Source organism: Mauremys reevesii, linkage group 3 (genome assembly GCF_016161935.1).
Source record: "Mauremys reevesii isolate NIE-2019 linkage group 3, ASM1616193v1, whole genome shotgun sequence".
Taxonomy (NCBI): domain Eukaryota; kingdom Metazoa; phylum Chordata; order Testudines; family Geoemydidae; genus Mauremys; species Mauremys reevesii.
Window position 1 is genome coordinate 73370058 of NC_052625.1, and position 22587 is coordinate 73392644.

A 22587-nucleotide genomic window follows, 5' to 3' on the forward strand; every position below is an offset into this window, starting at 1 on the left:
TATGTTAGGGGTTATCTTATGTGCTGAAGTCCTTGATTTTCTTACTGGATTTTGAACTCTGAATGTTACTAGTTATTTGTAACATGACACATTTTTGTGGAGGAGGAGGTCACATAACTAACCCTTATTGCCTTGGATGTCTTCCTAAAGAGTTTATTATTCTACTATTTATGGTAAATGTCAGTGTATTATATGTCAGAACTGTTGGATCAAAGAATAAAGGGCAAGGCTTGGAGCGTTAGCTCTGACTTTTTTCTTCCAAGTGTTACCCATGGCCAAAAGTTACCATGAACCAACTATTTATGGCAGGACATTATTATTCAGATTAGCTCATCATATTTATTCCGTAGTATCTGTTTGTTTGGGACTCAGAAGAGGATTACAAAATAATCAGGAATCAATAAATCCTAACTATCTCTCTTAGGTTCTTCTCTGGCCCCTCCTACCATAATATCTGAGCACTTCACAATCTTTTAAGGCATTTGACCTCACAACACCCCTGTCAGGTAGGGTGTACTCTTATCCCCATTTTACACATGGGGAACTGAGGCACAGAAAGACTAAGCAACTTGCCTGAAGTCACACAGGAACCCTGTGGTAGGGCAGGCACTTGAAGCCAGGTACCTCATGTCCTAGACTAGTACCTCTAACCCAGCACGTCCCTGTGGCCTGCTGCCTCCCACAGATCCCATTGGCTGGAAATGGCAAACCTGGAAGCTGTGGGGGGCCGTGCCTGCGGATGGTCAAAGTCCGCAAAATGTCTCGTGGCCTGCAATCAGCTTACCCTGATGGGCCCTGTGCGGCCTGCAGGCCGCAGTTTGCCCACCACTGCCCACCAATGCAATGAAAAGACTCTTGTTTGTAACTTTGATGCTAATCTACATTAATCAACCTACAGGAAATTTTAGTGCTGCAGCTAGAGAGTAAACTGGATGTAAAACATCCCAACATTGGAGAATAGTTCTAGAATACTTCTTTTTTCTGTGACAAATGATGATAGGCTATCTCCATGAGATCTTAGTTTTCCTTTCTGTTCCCTATCTAACTTTAAAGACTTTAGATTGAGTCATTAAGATTTAAACAGAATAGTTAGGTGTCTGTCTTCATCTCAGTATTCAGTCATAACTCAGATATGAGTAGGCAATGTGATGTGGCCGTTAAAAAAGCTAATGCGGTCTTGGGTTGCATTAGACGGGGTATTTCTAGTAGGGATAAGGAGGTGCTAGTCCCGTTATATAAGGCGTTGGTGAGACCTCATTTGGAGTATTGTGTGCAGTTTTGGTCTCCCATGTTTAAGAAGGATGAATTCAAACTAGAACAGGTACAAAGAAGGGCCACTAGAATGATCCGAGGAATGGAAGGCCTTTCGTATGAAAGGAGACTTGAGGAGCTCGGTTTGTTTTCCTTAACCAAAAGAAGGATAAGAGGAGATATGATTACACTCTTTAAATATATCAGAGGGATAACTACCAGGGAAGGAGAGGAATTATTTCAGTTCAGTGCTAATGTGAACACGAGGACAAACGGATATAAATTGTCAGTCAGGAAATTCAGGCTTGAAATTAGACGAAGGTTTCTAACCATCAGGGGAGTGCAATACTGGAACAGCCTACCGAGGGAAACAGTGGGGGCGAAGGACCTCCATGACTTTAAGATTAAGCTAGATAAGTTTATGGAGGGGATGGTATGATAGGATAACGGGCTTAGTCAATAGGTCAATTAAGTGCCAAACTGGTAAATAGTACAATGGGTCAATGGTATGATATAACCTTTTCCAGAGGGTTTGGCTGGAGAGTCTTGCCCGCATGCTCGGGGTTCAGCTGACCGCCATATTTGGGGTCGGGAAGGAATTTTCCTCCAGGGAAGATTGGCAATGGCCCTGGAGGTTTTTCGCCTTCCTCCGAAGCATGGGGCAGGGGTCGCTTGCTAAGGAGTGGGTGGATCGGCTTATGTGGCCTGCATCTTGCAGGAGGTCAGACTAGATGATCATAATGGTCCCTTCTGATCTTGAATTCTATGATTCTATGATTCTATGTGATGTAATCACACCCCTTCGTGGTGGTGGTGGTGGGGGAAGCAGACTACTGACGTACAGAAAATATGTTCTACCCATCTCTTATAGTTCTCCATGGCTCTGAGAAACAGATATCCTTATTAGCATGTTGCATATCACCTCATTCTTTAGTCTAGACACTAATATACAAATACAGTTATATTTCAAAGTCGCAACATATTTCATTACTTTAGGTTCAGTTTTCTCAGAATTTTGAATTATACACAACTTTTAATTTCCTACTTCTTATTTACATGGGTGCATATCTGTGTATTCCACAGATCACTTCAGAGAGTTCATTTTAAGAGAACTCTGAGTCTATTTTAGGGATAAGTCCTTTAAATTGGATGCATAAATGTGTATAAAGACTAATTAATTGTGCCAGAAGGTTTAACTAATCAGTTACTTAGATTTTTAAAAATACATCCATCAAATACTTCTGGGTACAAGCACAAAATATATCTAATTAAATATTCAAATTGGAATTAATGTCAAAAATGTATTTAAATCTTCCTATGCCTACCAAATACTACCCATGTAATCTTCCCGTGCCCCGCCCCCGACAAAAAAAGCATTGATGTTGGATTAAGGGGGAGTAACTCCTCTAGTGAAAGGGCTGTGTGACAGTCAGAAATGCCAATCTGTTGAAGTAAGAGCATATGAGGTCTCTGTTAAGGTTTTGCATGACAGCATGAGTGGGGTGGGGAGGGTACATACTGCTTTTGGGTATCCATTGGAGATGGAAGTGAAAGCCTTATGGCATATTGTTATTGCCACTGTTATAGACAATATAAAGTTTGAAAAGAACACGGGAGACTCTTCCCACAACTACTACTTGCTATACCTTTAAGGTTTTACATGAGAGGGGTGGGTCTTGATGCACCTTAACTGTCATTAGATGTATTTGTTTATTAATAACAAACTGACAAATAGGGTTCTTGTCATCAAACCATCCTCTCTTCTGATTGGTAGTGTGTTAAGTGACGTGACTCATATCTGTCACGAGTAGTTTGTTCCTTCTCTGTCTCTCATCTTCTCCCCGGGAGAGAACTTTATATGCTGTGTGGTGTTTTTGTTTTGGTGGGATTTTGGTTTTAGAGTTGTTTATTAAAATGTACAAGCTACTATGAGTTTTAAGTTAGTGAAGGCAGGTTGAAGAAATACACCTTGCACTTATAGTGGAAGGTGGCAAGGTCTGTGGTGGTCCTTAGATCCTAGGGGAGTTTGTTCCACAATATCAAATAGACCCTGAGTAAAGCTCTATCTTCCACACAGACAAGCTTTTACTCTTATGGTAGAAGGTTCCAGTTAATCTGAAGAGCAGAGCTGTCAACCATGGTCCTTATCCCAGAGGATTAATCGATCTTCTGGATATTTTGTGCCAAGGCTATTGGATGCCTTGAAGGTAAGGACTGAGACCTTGAACTTTACTCAATATTCTATGGGAAGCCAGTGTAACAAGAAGTCTGATGTGCTTGTGGTAGCACATGTTGCTGAAGAAACATGCTTCAGTGTTCTGAACTAGGTGGAGTTTCCTAAAGTCTGATGGCTCCAGGTCCGGCTCCAGGCACCAGCATTCCAAGCAGGTGCTTGGGGCGGCAATCTGCAAGGGGCAGCAGTCCCTGTGTTTTTGCCCCCAAGCAGCGCGCCGAATAGCCGCTGCGGACAGCGGGGGCAGTCCGTGTGCCGTTAGGGTGGCAGGCGCGTTTCCGCAGCGGCGGCAGTTCAGTGGCAGCTTCTATGTTTAGCTGTCCGCGGCGGTGCAGCTTCTGTCTTCCAGCTGAAAACAGAAGCTGCTGCCGAATTGCCACCACCGTGGAAATGTGCATGCCGCCCTAACAGCACACAGACTGCCCCCGCCCTCTGCGGCAGCAATTCGGCACGCTGCTTGGGGCGGCGAAAACATTAGAGCCGGCCCTGGATGGCTCTAATCCTGAAAAAGCAGCAGAGAGTCCTGTGGCACCTTATAGACTAACAGACGTTTTGGAGCATGAGCTTTCGTGGGTGAATACCCACTTCGTCGGATGCATGTAGTGGAAATCTCCAGGGGCAGGTATATATATGCAAGCAAGAAGCAGGCTAGAGATAACGAGGTTAGTTCAATCAGGGAGGATGAGGCCCTCTTCTAGCAGCTGAGGTGTGAAACCAAGGGAGGAGAAACTGGTTTTGTAGTTGGCAAGCCATTCACAGTCTTTGTTTAATCCTGAGCTGATGGAGTCAAATTTGCAGATGAACTGAAGCTCAGCAGTTTCTCTTTGAAGTCTGGTCCTGAAGTTTTTTTGCTGCAGGATGGCCACCTTAAGATCTGCTATGGTGTGGCCAGGGAGGTTGAAGTGTTCTCCTATAGGTTTTTGTATATTGCCATTCCTAATATCTGATTTGTGTCCATTTATCCTTTTCCGTAGAGATTGTCCAGTTTGGCCGATGTACATAGCAGAGGGGCATTGCTGGCATATGATGGCTTATATTACATTGGTGGACGTGCAGGTGAATGAACCGGTGATGGTGTGGCTGATCTGGTTAGGTCCTGTGATGGTGTCGCTGGTGTAGATATGTGGGCAGAGTTGGCATCAAGGTTTGTTGCATGGATTGGTCCCTGAGTTAGAGTTACTATGGTGCGGTGTGCAGTTACTGGTGAGAATATGCTTCAGGTTGGCAGGATGTCTGTGGGCGAGGACTGGCCTGCCATCCAAGGCCTGTGAAAGTGTGAGATCATTGTCCAGGATGGGTTGTAGATCCCTGATGATGCGTTGGAGGGGTTTTAGCTGGGGACTGTATGTGATGGCCAGTGGAGTCCTGTTGATTTCTTTCTTGGGTTTGTCTTGCAGTAGGAGGCTTCTGGGTACACGTCTGGCTCTGTTGATCTGTTTCCTTATTTCCTCGTGCGGGTATTGTAGTTTTGAGAATGCTTGGTGGAGGTTTTATAGGTGTTGGTCTCTGTCTGAGGGGTTAGAGCAGATGCGGTTGTACCTCAGTGCTTGGCTGTAGACAATGGATCGTGTGGTGTGCCCGGGGTGGAAGCTGGAGGCATGAAGGTAGGAATAGCGGTCGGTAGGTTTTCGGTATAGGGTAGTGTTAATGTGACCATAGCTTATTTGCACCGTGGTGTCTAGGAACTTTGTCTTTATAAATAATCTGTTCCTACCCATGGACACAGGGATCAGAGGGTCCAAGCCATTACTTTCCCTCCATCCACTTGGATCTGCATTGCCCTACCTCATGACAGCGTTACTCAACTTTCTTAACTAACCTAGCATCTTGGGACCTTTCCCAAGATCTCCTTCTCCCTTTCTGTGTGTGAACATGCATTTTCCTCCAGGCATTCTCTGTGAGTATGATAATGACACGAAAACCTAGGGTTTCTCTCTCTCTCTTTTTGCCTGAACAGAGCTTGGAAAAACTGAAGTTTATGGAAAAGATATATAAATCCAAGGTACTGTGCTGTCAGATATAATTTATATCAGGAAGTGAAGTATCCTAATTAAAATAGGTTTTGTTGTTTTAAAAAAGCATACAAATATAGGAATACTTTTCAAAGATGGGATTGGCAGCCAGATCCAGCTTGCCATACTCTGTGAGGAGTCCCATTGATTTAAGGTTCTGAATGAGTAAAATAAGTAGCACCTGGAGCTGAATGGCTCAAGGATTTGCTATTGGAATAGAAATTCTTTTACTAGCAAGGTCATTCAGTTGACTAGTGACCAAATCTTGTTGCCATCTGATGGGGCTTTGGTAGTCTTTGTGACGTAGTGGTCTCAGTACCACTCATTGAAGGGATGTGTTCATGTCATAATAAGCATATTTGTTGGCATTTTCTATAGCAGCACCACAGGCAGAATGGGCTTTCAGACTAAACAAGCATTGTGCCCTTAGGCTGAATCTCTCAAAAATGAAGCAAACTGATGTGGTGAGAAGGGTGGGCTGAGCTGTCCAGTCCACATAACATGATCACTATAAACTATGGCGGGGCAGTAGCTCCCCCAGAATCCCTCATTTTGAGATCGCTGAGCTCCTTGCATATGCTCTTGGCCTCAATTTTTATATTCACTGCTCTTGGGAAGTCTGGCATCACTTTTAAGAGTTTATTTCAAAATTGCACACAAGGCGGGAGAGGTGGTGCAACAGATTCCCAACAGTAAAGTTGTTTTTTTTTAAAAAAAAAATGCAATGGCCTATTAACATTTTGCCTGGAGTGTGGGCTTTGGTAGTTGACAGCTAAGATTTATAAGCTTCAGTTAAAGGCTCCGGAGATTTACCTGATGCCTGTCTTACATTTCTTCCTTCAGTGGAGCTGTGCCGCACACAGTAGCTGCTTTTGAAGATTTATTTTCAAGTATAAACTCTTATTTGAACACAGGCTCTGTTCAAATATGGATTTGTAATTTAAAAATTAAACTTTGAAGTTTCAGAAGAAGCCACAGGAACTTGTGGCTCAGAGGGAGCAATGCCAAGATGGCTGTCAGGCTTTTCTGAGGACATTCAAAATCCTGCTCTCAAATTTCACACTTGAAAAGGGCTCCGTGTTGTATCAACCCAGGCAAGGTACTAACAAACTTCAACAGGACTTTATTTTTAAAGTGGAAACCTCTGTACCAAGCTGCTGCTGCACCCTCTGTAACTCTCACTCTGCCTCCTCAACTCCTCCCCCTCCTTCCTGTTTCCTATCCTTTCAGACTCCCAACAGCCAGTGCTCCCAGTTCTGATAATTTCAAGCAACATCTAAACACCACACAACTGTGATCTGATTTCAGAGGAGAGGCCTGATCTTGCCTGAATTGCCTAGATCCAATTTAACACCAGCTGTGCCCTATTTTAGCCCAGCAAGCCCCTACGAGCTAATCAAAACATGAAGGATCCCAGAACAAAACAAAGAAGAGAGGCAGAATATCTACCCTGTTCCCCTCCAGTCTCAGATGCAGAAGTAACTCCTCTCCTAACACATGAGATTAAGGCTCCTTCGCACATACACATCTCTCCTATGGTAGGGACCCAGAGTGCTAGTATCATAAGGCTGTTTGTGCACATGCAGTGCTCTCTCTGATAGCAGAGCTCACTGTTGTCACAGGACTCTCCTCCTCCTTCACGTAAAATAAGATGGAGAAGAGTTAATAGCCTGGCTGTAAAACTAACCCAGTGGAATGGTGCTTCAAAGAGGAGTGCAGTCCTCACCCTCACCCAATGTCTTTTCAAGTTGTTCAAGCTCAGCAATATTTAGTTTAATTTAAGTTTTCCAAAAATGCTTTTTAGAACTGCAGGCCAGATGTTCAAATCTACATACACCCCTGAGCCCACCAGGAGTCCTGCTGACTTCCGCAGGAGTCTGAGAGAGTATAGGTGTCTACACTACCACACCTGTTTGCAGGATAAGTACTTTAAAAAATAAAACAAGATAGCTTGTGTGAAGTGGTGATTAGAGTCCCTCCACCCATTTAGTTCTCTCTCTCTCTCTCTATGGCCAATCAGGCCCCTCCAGTCACTCTTATGACTCACTAATGACTGCGTCACATCATAGAAATGCAGGACTGGAAGGTACCTTGAGAGTTCATCTGGTCCAGCATCCTGCACTGATACAGGCCCATCTGAATCTAGACCAGCCCTGGCAGGTGTTTGTCCAACCTGTTCTTAATGCTCCAAACTTGATCTCATCAGGAGCACTGAGGGACATGGATCAGCATTCATGTTGCACTCCCCATCAGTACCCGGCCAGAGCCAGATAAGTTAATGATTCAAACAGTGGACCTAATTGGGAGGTGAATCCCAGTCATGTGCCACTTCAGGCATGTTGCTCATACACTAAGAAGATCAGGATCACTAATATCCCACCAGCACCATAAAGAACACAGATTTACCAAAACTAATTTACTAGTCACCATTTTGTTTGCCCTTTGCACTGCTCTTGGATAACAAAAATAGAATAGTCACCTTCTCCAGTCAGTTCCATTTTTTGCTTCTCACGCACCAGCCCAACGTCTGGGTTACAAATAGTGTAGGGGATTGTTTAAATCCAGCCCCTCGTTTTGTTTCAGCTGGCACATGTATATAACAAAGAAAAGACAAATTCAAAGTCTATTAACTTTTTATCCCCCTCTTTAATTATCGGCTTGAATTATCTGACGGAGTGTGGTGTTTAGATGTTGCTTGTGATTATTAGAACTGGGAGCACTGGCTGTTGGGAGTCTGAAAGGACAGGAAACAGGAAGGATGGGGGAGGAGTTGAGGAGGCAGAATGAGAGTTACAGAGGGTGCAGCAGCAGCTTGGTACAGAGGTTTCCACTTTAAAAATAGAGTCCTGTTGAAGTGTGATAGTACCTTGCCTGGTTGATACAACAAGTTGGTGCTAGTTTAGTTGCCATTCATCTACTGAAGCTTGAGGCTGTTGGCTATGGCTCCTCTTTTTGGGTGTAGGTGCTGATAGTGGGATTGATCCTAGGTGCCTCGTTGTAGGAGTGTTCCTATGATAGCGTTCTTTGATGAGATTTGCCAGATCTCCATGATAGTTAGGATTTGGGAGGGTGTGGAATAGGTGGGTCCCAGGTTCCTTGAAGGGTCTGAGGCTCCAGTTCTCCAAATTTCCAGTTTTTAGCTGTTATGCTGTCCTTTTGTCCAGAGAGTTTTCTGTGGTGGCCCTTGTTAAGGGCAAAGCTTGATTAATGGAGTGGAGGGTGAGACAAGGGATACATGTGTGCAGAGGGGATGGTCAGTTGTGGTTTCTTTGTTTGTAAGGGGCAGCAGGAGGACAGGAAACAGCCTTCTTGTTGTGACCCTGGTCTGCCTCTGGTTTGCTCCTGGGGTGATAATGCTTACTACTTTGAAGAAGTTGAGTGCAAACATCACACTTGTGTGATAACTAGCTGCCCTAGTGGTACTGAAGATGGGGTGGAGTAGCTGGCCCAGCTCAATAGATGAGAACTCTATAGCTTCTTGGCCTAAGAAGTGAGAATATATGGGGGCAAAATCTGCTCTGTTATATTGTTGTAAATCTGAAACAACTCCATTAATTTAGGGGAGAGACTCCAGATTTATACATGTGAAATGCAGTGTAGAATTAGGACTATGATTTTTACATTGAGGGCCTCCCTTTAAAGTCAGGGTACCATATCCACTGAGCAGGTACTTCTAATTTTCTGATGTCACTGTGCATCCTGTGAAAGACATCAGTGCACATCCTTAATTGAACAAATACAATGAAATCTATTTTAAATAAGAAAGTAGGGTTTTTATGTCTGTCCCACATCTGAATGACTGATTCATCATTAGGACTTGGGGCTCCCCTTTCCATTGAGTCAGAGCCAGTATTTAACAACATTTGTCTTCTAATTTCCAGTCAACATACAGCTGCTGCCTCTGGGCCTGGGGGCCAAAATGCAGCCATTATAAATTATATTGCATAGATTGTCAGCATTCTTGATAGATTGTGTATAATGCATGGCAAACATATTTATAATATAAAACATAGACTTTACATTTATGAAATTGTCCAGTGTTAATGATGTTTAAAATGTGTGTTGCTTAACACTGTGGGCCCACAATTGTCCTTGATAGAAGGATACAGCTTCCACTGAACTAGAGGAACATTGTCCCTGTGCATCTGAGGACAAAATTGAGCTTGCTGTGTTTTAAATAGGCAATGTACTTCAGTCTCTGGCAACAGTGGTACACAGTAGATGATTTGCTCTGAAGTATTTTAGCTCACTCCTTCCTAGGATACACATTCAGATAGAAATTGTGGGTGCAAATCATATTGCAAAATTGGGCCTGTCTGTGTGAGAAGGGGAGGTGGTTGTTATATTACTTTTATTGATATAAATGACTGACTATGCAGAGAGAATGTACTACCTTTAGACTTGTGCCACTGCTTGTTCAGTTGCAAATATGAGATTAATACTCTTTAAGATTGCTTGATATAATAAATTCTGGTTTGGGTATTTTCTAAGTAAGAAATTACAGTTACAAGGGAATAACTGAAAATTAACAAAATCAGTAACTAGAAGCAGCAGTTAAGTTTTGTTTTCTTTTTCTCTCCATGTTGTGCAATTCTTTCACTACTAGGAATACATGGTGAAGCTGTAAGGGTAGTGATATCCACATATTGCACATACCTGCACAATTCATTTGTGCAAATAAGATAATTTACACACTTCATTAATCTGTGTAAAACACATGTTCACAGGTAACCTTTAAAAAGTTCACATTTACCCATAGTTACTGAACAGTCATATCTGAGTTACTGCCACAGTATTTTTTACTTTAAGCTTAAGGAAATACACTTCAACATTTTAATTAGGGCTGTCAAACTATTAAAAAAATTAATAATGAAATTAAAAAGAAATCACGTTTAATTGCTGTTTTAATTGCACTGTTAAACAATAATAGTATACCATTTATTTAAATATTTTTGGATGTTCTCTACATTTTCAAATATATTTATTTAAATTACAACACAAAATACTAAGTGTACAGTGCTCACTTTCTCTTTATGATTACAAATATTTGCACTGTAAAAAACCAAAAGAAATAGTAGTTTTCAGTTCACCTCATACAAGTACTGTAGTGCAATCTCTTTATCATGAAATGCAACTTACAAATGTAGATTTTTTTTTAACATAACTGCACTCAGAAACAAAACAATGTAAAACTTCAGAGCCTACAAGTCCACTCAGTCCTACTTCTTGTTCAGCCAATCACTAAGACAAACAAGTTTGTTTACATTTAATGCTACCCGCTTCTTGTTTATAATGTCACCTGAAAGTGAGAACAGGCATTCGCATGCCACTGTTGTAGCTGACGTCGCAAGATATCTAGGTGCCAGATGCGCTAAAGAGTCATATGTCCCTTCATGCTTTGACCACCATTCGAGAGGACATGCATCCATACTGATGACAGGTTCTGCTCAATAATGATCCAAAGCAGTGCAAATTGATGCACATTCATTTTCATCATCTGAGTCAGATGCCACCAACAGAAGGTTGATTTTCTTTTTTGGTGGTTCAGGTTCTGTAGTTTCTGTAGTTTCTGCATTGTAGAGTGACTATATTTTCCTATGCTGAATATGAGACACCTGGTAAAATTATTTTTATTCAAATGAGTTCAGTGGCAATCAATCAGAATTATTTAGTACAAACATTCAAATTAACATCAAGTTGACTGAGCCCCTGTTAAAAAGAGATATTATGTACTTTTTTTATTTATCTTTTTATCTTTAAGGCTTTAGGGTTTACATGGGGAGGGGTGACACACACACCCCTACCCCTCCCCACAAATGGGGAGAGGTCACACACACACTCTCTTCTTCCCCCCCACCCCCCCGTACACCTCTCTCACATGAGCGGGTGACTGACCTACCTGATCCTCACAGTGTCGAAAGGCAGCTAACACCTCCAGGCTGCTGCTAGCCACTGACATAACCCAATAACCCAGCCTCCTCCTGTCCCCCGGCTACAGTGCTGGCAGGAAGCGGTTAAGCCCTAAGGATGCATTGTGTACCAGGGCCCAGGGAATCTGACTGCAGCGGCTTCAGCGAACCTGGCCAGAGAGGTGGCTCAGCAAAGGAGGCTGCCTAGGGGACGGAGCAGCCCTGCACTCCCTGGGGGCAGGGCCCAGGGTGATGGGGGGAGTCAGGTGAAGAGGGTCCTAAATCACTCCCTGCCCCCACTCCAGAGCTTAGCAGATGGGCAAAGAGGCATCTCCATGCCAGCGCTTTGTGGGGCTTTGGGACACGCAGGGCTTGGCTCCTCCTGGTCAGTACCCCAGGCCAGAGGGTCTTGGACTTTCCTGGGGCACGGCCCAGCCAGAGGCAGTGGGGGAAGGAAGGAACCTGCCAGCCAGGCTATTGGTGACCTGAATGCTCTGACCAGGGCTGGTTCTCCGCACAGCACTGGGAGTGAGACACGCCCTGCTGAGGGGGATATGGAGGAGCAGTGGGGCTGGGGGAGCTTAAGGGGCAAAGCAGAGAGAGGACAGCAAGAAGGGGAGGCACGTAAAGGGCCAATGGGTGGGTAGCAAAGGTGACATGCAACTGGCTGCTGCCTGGCGCCTGTCCGCACTCACCAGCCACTGCAGCGTGCTGCCAGTGCCAGCCAGAAATGGGGTGGGGCCCTGCTGGCCAAGAGCCAGCACACAGTGGGGTCTGCACTGATGGACCAGCAGGGGGAACGGACTGCCCCACGCAATCCATCTTTGCCCCGCCACCAGCCTTTCATGCTCACCATCATTGTTGGCCATTGGACCCCCCCCCACACACACACACACTCACTGCTGGTGGGCGGGCGGCTGGCGAGTAGAGATCCAGCCAGCAGCAGGACCTGCCAGTACTGATGGGGGGAGGAGACAGAAAGTATGGGACACTTTGCCCATTTTAAAGAAAAAATGGGAAAATGTGCAAGAGAGCTTAAATATGGGACTGCCCCTTTAAAAATGGCACATCAGTTCACCCTACTGCATTGGAGTGTTGCTTTTTTAAGACTTCTGACAGCATGTTTCACACCTCATCCCTCTCAGATTTTGGAAGGCACTTCAGATTCTTAAACCTTAGGTCGAGTCTTGTAGCTATCTTTAGAATTCTCACATTGGTATCTTATTTGCTTTTTGTCAAGTATGTAGTGAAAGTGTTCTTAAATCGAACAACATATGCTGGGTCGTCATCTGAGACTGCCATAACACGTAATATATGGCAGAAAGTGGGTAAAACCACAGAGAAGGAGACGTACAATTCTCCTCCAAGGAATTCAGTAACAAATTTAATTACCGTTTCATTTTTTTAAATGAGTTTCATCAGCATGGAAGCATGTCCTCTGGAATGGTGGCAGAAGCATGAACGGGCATACAAATGTTTAGCATATCTGTCATGTAAATAACTTGCAATCCTGGCTACAAAAATGCCATGTGGATGCCTGTTCTGACTTTCAGGTGACATTGTAAATAAGCAGTGGGCAGCATTATCTCCTGTAAATGTAAACAAACTTGTTTGTCTTAGTGATTGGTTGAATAAGAAGTAGGACTGAGTGGACTTGTAGGCTCTAAAATTTTACATTGTTTTGTTTTTGAGTGCAGTTATGTAAAAAAAAAAATCCTACATTTGTAAGTTCCATTTCATAATAGAGAGTGCACTACAATATTTGTATGAGTTGAATTGAAAAAATATGATTTCTTTATCTTTTTTTACAGTGCAAATATTTGTAATACAAATAATATAAAGTGAGCACTGTACATTTTGTATTCTGTGTTGTAATTTAAGTGAATATATTTGAAAATGTGGCAAAACAGACAAAAATATATATAATACATTTCAGCTGACCTATTATTGTTTAACAGTGGAATTAAAACTATGGTTAATCACAATTAAGTTTTTAAAATCTAGTTAATTTGTTTTGAGTTAATCACTTGAGTTAACTGCAATTAATTGACAGCACTAATTTTCATGTCAACTACCGCATACAGAAATATGAAATGCCATTTTGCTCTTCAGCCTTCTTGTTGTGACATGTTTGTTTTCAAGTAAACAAACAAAAGTACTCAAGACTTTTGCAATGCCAAACTGTCATATATGTCATATCTATGGTGCCTAATCAGAAATATGTAATTAATGCAGGAATGGCTATTTTATTGGATACTACATTCATCATGGTATAAATGAAAAGGGTTTTATAATCCTAATGTTGTTTGTGACATGAATTATTTAACAATAACTTCTACATTTTAATGTAAACTTGAAGATGATACTAAAGGATGGTTTTGAAAGAATATTTTCATCCCAAAATGTGTTTCTTGTTGACAGTTATGTCAGGAGTATATTCAAAATGGTTTTAGATCCTATTGAAAAGTGTTAGAATCTCTGTTCATTGACTAAACGATGCCCACTCCATGAAACTTTTAAAATATATATATATGTATATATTTTTAATCTTCTTAATCTCTTTCAGTCCCAGCAAAAATGCATTGTGATCTTTGCACTGGTGTGCTGCTTTGCGATTCTGGTTGCACTGATATTTTCTGCAGTGGATATAATGGGAGAAGATGAGGATGGACTCTCAGAAAAGAATTGTCAAAATAACTGTCGGTAAGAGGTAACAAACAAAACTTATCTTTTGGGGCGGGCAAGGACATCAATGTGTTTATATAATGATGCTTAATAAAAAAGACATTCCCAGTGTGCTATGCTCTTTATTTTATGATATTAAGGTTGGTTTGTTAACTCTGATGAAATAAAGCAGAATAAGAATCCTGCAGCTTTCTCTTACTCCTCATACACAGGCAGAATGAATGAGAGAGCCATAATGTTGTTCTGAAATAGTCAGTGCATTGGCCAACCTGAGCCCATACCTGTGAAAGTTCACAGAATAGGACACAGCTGCTAGATCTTCATATCTCTCTCCTCTGGACAATTTTGAGCAAGACCGACAACATTTTTACAGCACTGTTGCCTTCAGTGTAACCGATTGCTGTTCATTACACCCACACCACTGTGCATAGGATTTTGGGGAGGGCAATTGAGATGGTTCTTTGTGATACAATCCAAGCACAACTGACTCATATAATGAGAACAAGTGTGGCTGAGGGGGTGGTGGCTGTGATGTTTTCAGATCTCACTCAGACTTCTGTTGAAGTGCAGCCCAGTTGCAAATTCCTTTCAGCCCTGGTGATTAGATTAGATAGGGAGCTCTCTCTGAAGCCCTCCATTGGCTCCAACCCATCTATTTCATGCTTCTTGTCCTCACCATCAAGGCCCTTCACAACTGTCCCCGCTCTACTTATCCACTTTTGTCTTCGGTTGTCTTGCTCAGTGCCTCTCCCTGGTGACTGATGCCAGTATTTTCAAACCATAATCATCTGCTTCTTCCACAGCTGTCTCCACTCCTCCTTCCATACCCTATCTTACACATGGACCATCCTCTTGGTTCTTAAGAACACTTCCTTCCCCTCATCAAAACCCCTCCCCCAAGACCCACTTCTAACATGATGCCTATAGAAATTAGCCAACTGATAATGGCTAGCTACAGAGCCAGGGGAGGATAATTAATATGTATTTTAAAAATAGGCAAATAAAACATGAGAATATTTTACCCCTTATATCCAGATTTGCCTTTCTTTGCTGTCTTGGGTTGTGAGATCTGTGGGACAAGGCCTCTCTGGACATACGTAGCACAGACTGGTCACTGCCATGATATAAATAATAACTGAATTATTATTTAGATTTTGTTTTTTTTCACAGTTGTATTTGCAAACAAATGGGGCTAAAATATACTTTGTGCTTAATCTCTCTTTATGAATAATATTGATCTATGTACTATTCTGTGTTAATTGGTACATACCACCCTCTCTTCCTTTCTGGTCAGAGGGCCAGATTCTAATCTTTGCTGGTGTAAATCCAGTTTAAACCCATTGACTCCTAATATGTTTAAAGTCAATGGGATTTCTCTGCATTTACAGTGATGAAATTGAAATCAGACTTTGTCTTTCACTGCATGATCTAACTGCTATTATTTGGCTCAGAAAATGCACTGATGCTGTCTGTATAATTTACCCAAGGTATTTCTAATAGCATCTGTCACTACAGTATCTAAAGTGCTGACCACCTGCTAACATGGATTGTGATCCAATCCTCCTGGATGTGATGAAATTAGGCTCCCTTATGTATTTACATATTGTAGACTTAACTAATGTGGTACAAGATCAATTGCTGTTCCATGGCATATTATTAGTATGTTGGGTAAGCGCTTTGAAAAAGTAAGGCAAGAATTCTTATCTTTCAGCTGTCTGAGTACTTTTGCTGAAATTCAGGAGCTGCAGTTTACATGTGCAGGGGATGTGCTGATGCAGACTGGTGAAAAATCCAAAGCTCCCTTTTCTAGATGGAATTAATGTGCAGTGTAAGATTGTGTATGTCCTTTGACTCAAGTTTGTCTTTTTTAAACAGCTCAAGCATCCTAGAGATTGTGTAGGGGACATGCCACTGTTGCTCAGGTGAAAATCTCAAAGTTTTGTTTAAACTCTTGGAAGTCATTTTCAACTTTGAGATTTTTAGCATAATTTGTCGTGAGAGAATTCTGGTCTTAAAAACAAACAAACAAACTACTTATTCCCCAAAAAACCAGCAAAGTGAAAACAAAGATTTTTGCCCAGTTTTCTTGATGTTCATCTCCTTTTTATAGCTACTTAGAGGGATCAGACTACTACCAGTCCCATTTAAGAATGTTTTGTACCATTTATAAATAAGACGACTAATCTGTGAGTTCCAGATCTCTTCTGCAAAAAGCATTTCTATGTGACCTACATAAAATGGCTATTTGTGAATATAAATTCTCTGTATAGGATGTTTCCTTCAATATCAGGCATATCTTCTGTTGATCATTTCATTTTTATTGTGCAAGAACATTGGGTACCTTGCACAAATCATCTCAGTCGTCACTGCCGTTTGCATTCTTGTTGGGAGTCTGTGTAACAAACATATATCAAAGGAGTGATGCAGTATGCTATTAATTTGGTATTTTTAAAGGAATACAGAACAGATTTTGCTCATCGTATTAAAAGGTCATAAAAGAAGCATTTTTGAACAAAATGTGAAATATATATGAGCATAATATTATTTGCGTTATCTGAGTCACCCACTGGTGACCGGGATCTTGCAGAAAGTGAGGTCATTTGTGATCCTAGCAACATAGGGTCAGATTGTTACAGGCTGCAAGCCAGTCTCCATTCTGCTGTTAGCAATTGGAAAAGGTTTAATGTGTGACATTTTAAAAAAATGTTTAATTTTTAATACACTGAAGTTCATTTAATTGTTCCTTAATTTCCATACTTCTAAAATGGCCCATTTTTCAAGCCTCTGGATGCATTTGCATCTTTAAAAAAACCAGTTAATTAAAAAATACAAACATCCTGATAACAATTAAGAGAAAAGAGACACTTGCCAAATTAATTACCAACCAGCATCATAAAGAGGAAAAATTGAAAATATCATCTCTAACCAACTCCAAAATAGCCATTTTCAGGCACTGTTAATTATGCAAATAAGTATATCCATTTTCCCTAGGGCAGCTTTCTGAATGCTGTAAGCGAATAAGCACTTCTTGTTGGGCCAAATCCTGGAGATGCTGAGAGCCTGTATCTCCCACTGAAGTCAATAGATACGAGCATGGAAAGCTGTATTCGGGCTAAGGCCTGATGACCAGATAGGCCAAGCACCCTGATCTGAGGATCGGTAAACTCAGGCTCTGGCAAACCAATAAAATGAGCTGATTCTGGGTTCATCAGAAATGCCCTACTGTTGGCTTCCAAGTTTAGATCAAAACAGTTAACAGAAGAGCTGCAGCTGAACTCAGTTGATGGGTATAACTGTATTAAACCAGATGTAAGATGTTCTTTTCCAGTCTCTTCCACTGACTCTCAGGGTACGTCTTCACTACCCGCCGGATCGGCGGGTAGCAATCGATTTCTCGGAGTTCGATATATCGCGTCTCATCTAGACGCGATATATCGAACCCCGAACGCGCTCCCGTCGACTCCGGAACTCCACCGGAGCGAGTGGCGGTAGCGGAGTCGACGGGGGAGCCACGGACGTCGATCCCGCGCTGTGAGGACGGGTAAGTAATTCGAGCTAAGGTACTTCGACTTCAGCTACGCTATTCATGTAGCTGAAGTTGCGTACGTTAGATCGACACCCCCCCCAGTGTAGACCAGGCTAAAGACTGGTACCGATGTACTATTTATAATTAAAATGATTATTTTCAATTCAGTTGGACCAGTTCCAAAGAGGTGCTGAGCACCCGCAATTCCTGTTGACTTCAGTGGAAGATGTGAGCTTTCAGAACCTCTAGGATTTGGCCCAATGAGATGTATTTGTTTCCTTATGAACTTTCAGGATGCCTTGCTTAGCAAAACAGATGTAGTTTTAAATCATTTTTATTGAAATAAATAATTGTTTTATTGAAATAAATGAATTTGCACTTTGAGAGTGGAAAAATAGAAGTCCATTAACAAAATCAGTCACATCAGGTTGGAAGGTTGTTGTAGTTTGTGTGTTGTTTTTTATTCCAAATTTTTCTCCAGAGACACACACAGGAATATTGTCAAGAGGCACTGGCAGATGAAGCTGGGTAAGAGGAGATGCTTAGCAGTCTGGGAACTCTGCCTATCTTGCTGTGGGTCCATTAAGCAGTGCATCTATAAAATTAGATTATTGTAATTTGAAGATAGTACTCTTTAATGTCAGAACCATTATTAATAAATCTGAGTTAGTTTGTGATGTGATGTTAGCCAAGACATTACTGCCTTACTTAAACTGGCTGGTAATTCTACAGTAAAATTATCCAGGGGAAAGACAAAGACAAATCATAATAGCAAAAAATGGTCTCTGTGTCTCAGCTCTCTAAACTGAGGTGTCACAAGAAACTTCGATCCAGTCCCTACAGCATCATCTGTTAAATATGACTCATCTTCTCCTCTGTACTGGTGACAGAGGCTGCTGGGGCTTTTGCAGGGCATGGGGCAACTTTATCTCTCCAGCAGCAGTTGGCTTAGGTGGTTGACTGCTCCCTTCAGTAGCTCTTTGTAAGCTGAAGGCACAGCAGTGTGGAAGAGAAATACAGTGGAAAATAAGCTATGTGGAGCCTTTGCCCGTGTTTCTAAGGGCATGGTGGAGGGGTTTAGTGGTGATTTTTTGGTTTGTTTGTTTTGAGAGCTTGCCTCTGTGTGTGATGAGTGGAGGCAAGTGATTTTGGGAAATCTGCCTTTGCATGGGGGGTTGGTGTGTATATGTTTTGAAGGAAATTTGCCTCAGTGTTTGTGCGCAGGGGTAGTGCTTTTTAGGATATGTCTACACAGCAGATGGAAGGAGGCTGCCCAGAGTGGCTACTACACAGACACGTGCTAGCTCTGCTTGAGCTAGTGTACTAAAAATAGAAGTATGGCTGCAGTGGCACGGGCAGTGGCTCAGGTTAGACACCCAAGCATGTACCTAAGTGGTTGGGGTGGTTTGTACTCAGGGAACTAACCTGAGCCATATCACATGCTGCCACTGCCTCTCTGCTATGGTGCTGTGTTTGAAGAAGATTACTACATTAATGCAAACTAGGAACCTTTTAGTTCACACGGACACCATCCAGAAGGGGGAGTTACACTGAGCACTCTGGTGCACACTGCCATTCACAGCCCTGTAGTGCAAACTGCAGGGCAGGGTAGACATAGTCTAGGAAGGAAGGGATAGCCTCCTGCCATTTCTCACACTGGTTTTGAAAAATTGATGGGCCCATCACTGCATGAGTATTTATATATCCTTTAGATTGTTTGTATCCTTTGAAATGTACCTGCGGATGCACTGAATCTTTGTTGGGATGCTGCTAGGTTCTAGGATTCAATTATACCCTGGAATAGTGAGTTCCATAGCTAAAGTAAAATATATATTGTTTTTAAATGTGATTAGTTGTTCTCTTGTTCTTGTATTCTGAGAAGATAAATAGAAGTTCATGACTTGTTTATAAAAACAAAAAAATCTCTTATATATGTCCTCTCTAATATAAACTAAAGCAAGGTATTATGACATTAAGCGAGCACAATATAGTGCTTGCTTGCATGGCTTTGTCTTAAAACTGTTCTATCTCCGATAGATTGTGATGATGCAGGGAGGGGAATGAGATTTTCTCTAGCACTGCATGAGTTCTATCAGTTTTGTGGGGGGTTTATTTATTGGTTTTAAGTTTAACATACAAAATATGACAGGCATAATAATACTGTCTAAACAGAGCAGGGTGTTCATGATTTTGAAAACATGCATGTTAAAGAGCAATTCAAGATTTCTGTTTACCATACACCTAAGCCAATCAGCATAAAAATGCCTTCTCCCATTTTGGGGGATGAGTTGTAGAACTCCTTGTTTTTAAGATTACCCTTATGGCTTGTCATCATCTTTATTTTTGCCCCAGTAACAAAAAGAGTCCTATGACTTGGATACTGCAAAGAGCTGGGTGCCTCCTGCAAGCTGGTCAGCATCCCGAGCCCTTCTTATACTCAAAGGGAGTTGAAGATGCTCAGCTCCTCAGTGGAGGTGGTTTAGAACCTTGCAGGAGTCAAGCAGCAAGCAGCTGCATTTTTTTTCTTTTTAAGATGTATGAAAACAGAATGGCTATTGATATTAACGATAATTCTGTAACTTTAGAGAGTACATTGCTCTGTCTTCTCTAGCCATATAATAAAACTCATGGTATAGGGGTTTCATTTTTCTAGTCCAATCCTGTGCAAAAGGAGAAAATAAAAGTAAAAAAGTTTATCAAGGTGCCTGACTCAAGGCCTGATCCAACTCTCATTAATGTCAATAAAAAGACTATAATTTGTTCAATTGTGGGAGCAAGATTGGGCCTTAATTAGTTTTCTCTGAATTCATGAATCACTGTCATCCTCAGAGTCCTTGCTGAACCCAGTGGTCTCCCTTTGAGTTTATTAAGATGAAGTGCTGGTTTAATGCCTTCCAAAGTGTTGGTTTTTCTTATTATCCAGCACACACCACTTGGCTGGGGACAAAAGGGAAATTTCCGTGCTGTTTTCTTGGGACTCTTTTAAAACAGTGTAAGCTAGGTTTGAATGAGCTCTCCCCTGACAGCTAGTGATAAGCTGAGGGGAAAAGGCTTCAGGACCAGATTATATTTATCCCTACTCTGCCTAGGTGTGAGCAAACAGAGCTGTGTTGCCCAAGTGATCAATTTTGGCTGATTTGGGGTTACTTTAGTATTGAATACAGCGGTAATGAAATGTTGTTTTCCTCCTTCTGTGAGTAAAGGGCAACAGAACTATACTTAGCCTGTCCTGATTGAGGGGGGTCATCCTCAACTGAACTGAGCATGCTAATCAGGGGGTTCAGATGCTAGACCCTAGTGGAGAGAGAGAGAGGATGGGGACAGGTGTTTCTCTGTCTGGTGGTGTGGGCTCTGCCTAAGAGTCATAGGCACCATTTGACCTGCCCCTCTCCACTATTTAAAGACAGAGCCGATTAGTCTCATTCGATAGTTTTTTTGTTTTGTTAAGTGATCACCAGAGCTGAAATCACTGATAAGCAAGTCTAAGTGTTAAGCCTTAGACCCGCTGCAGGACAATGTTTCTGTGGAAGAGATGGCCCAGCCTGCACTAGCAGTGAGGTTCCCCCACTAGCTGCTGAAATCACTGAGAGGTGAGTGGAACTTCAAGAGACTGACTTGCAGAGGCAGATGGCAGCAGGAGGTGATCGCGCAGGGCCATTGATGATGGAGCAGACAACGGGATGGTGGAGTGAACAGTGGCATGACAAATGACCGCAGCAGAGTGAATGCCGGTGCAGCGGAGGCAGCTATGCAGAGTGAATGGCAGCAACCATGAGCCAATTACAGTAGCTGCAATAGATGCATGTTTCGATGTTCCTTCCCCCCCGCCCTGCTGGATGGGAGGTGAACTCACATGAATGCACCTGTGAGCTCTGAGTCTTTGCTGACCGAGGACAGCAGCTGTGAATGGAGTGTGGTGTGTTAAAGGGACATTTGTTTGTTGGACTTTCACATCGCAAGGTGAGAAACGGAGGCAAAGGATACTGCCCAATGTACTCTAGGGTGGAAGTTTTGCTCATGGTCAGATGTGTTCAAATCATGGTTGTGGTGTGTTCCCAAATTAATGCCAGGTTTCTTTCCCCTTTTTATTAAGTTTTTGTCTGCTACGCACAGACTCAGTGCGTGCGAGTGGGGAAGTATTGCCCCTTAGAGGTGCCCAGGGGTGGTGTTTAATTTTCCTGGATTACTGGGTGGGGGCTCGAGCCAGTTCTGTGTTGTATTGGTAAGAGGGACCCCTGGATATTGAGCCCAGCCCTTGTTACAGCTGGCTCCACCTGGCCGAAGGGTTACAACAGTATTTGTTTCACATTCCCTGCTCTGCGTTTATGGACTCTGGTCAGGGGAAATCTTGTCACCTTGAGAAAGCAGGTCCCTATCACTTTGTAGATCAACGTGTTCAGTTTATGAGGGTCTTTTTATCCTGCTTTGTGGCCGGTGACCCACTTGTCCAGATTAAACTTCCTAGATAAATCTTAAGGATTGTTCTCTAAGGAATGGCATTAGTTGCAATTAAAATTTCCATTAGGATCTTTGAATTTTTGCTCTACTCCTAGGTTCTTTGATTGTTCAACCAAGGCTTATTCTTTGCCTATGATTCCAGGCACCATCTGTGCCAATGACACCATTTATTTTTAATCACTTCTCCACCCTCAGAGCAATGAATCAAAGAAGCACTTGTCATAGTTTAGATTTAGCCTTGTTTATTGCTCATATAATAAGCTCTGAGTTAAATGTAGGGCTAGGCTGTGTCTAATCCCACAGTGCTTCCTGGCATTCCCCCTTGAGCAGTGTGCTCCTAAACTAAGCAGAGATGGATGAAGACAATCCCAGGCCCTAGGCTCATGATGACACAGGGCCTCCTGTGACTGGCTCACTCACCACTTTGAGGGCGGTGCCAAGGGGCTGCCTTCCGAAAGGAGTAGAAGCAGTGTCATGGAGTCCCCTTATCTACCCCCCAAAAGACGGCTGCCA

General features: G+C 42.4%; 1 protein-coding gene across 5 annotated transcripts in view; it reads left to right on the forward strand.

The window, feature by feature from the left end:
- The window catches only part of PLD5 (phospholipase D family member 5), a 262504-nt gene that overhangs the window by 86770 nt on the left and 153147 nt on the right, over positions 1-22587 (forward strand). For 4 of the 5 annotated variants that reach the window (XM_039531261.1, XM_039531269.1, XM_039531260.1 and 1 more), the window contains one exon: positions 13972-14108. In XM_039531261.1, the coding sequence (XP_039387195.1) occupies positions 14056-14108 (53 nt within the window). In that variant the 5' untranslated portion in view covers positions 13972-14055. Of the gene's footprint in view, positions 1-13971; positions 14116-22587 lie in introns of those variants that run through there. The other variant, XM_039531265.1, reaches the window with a different exon arrangement.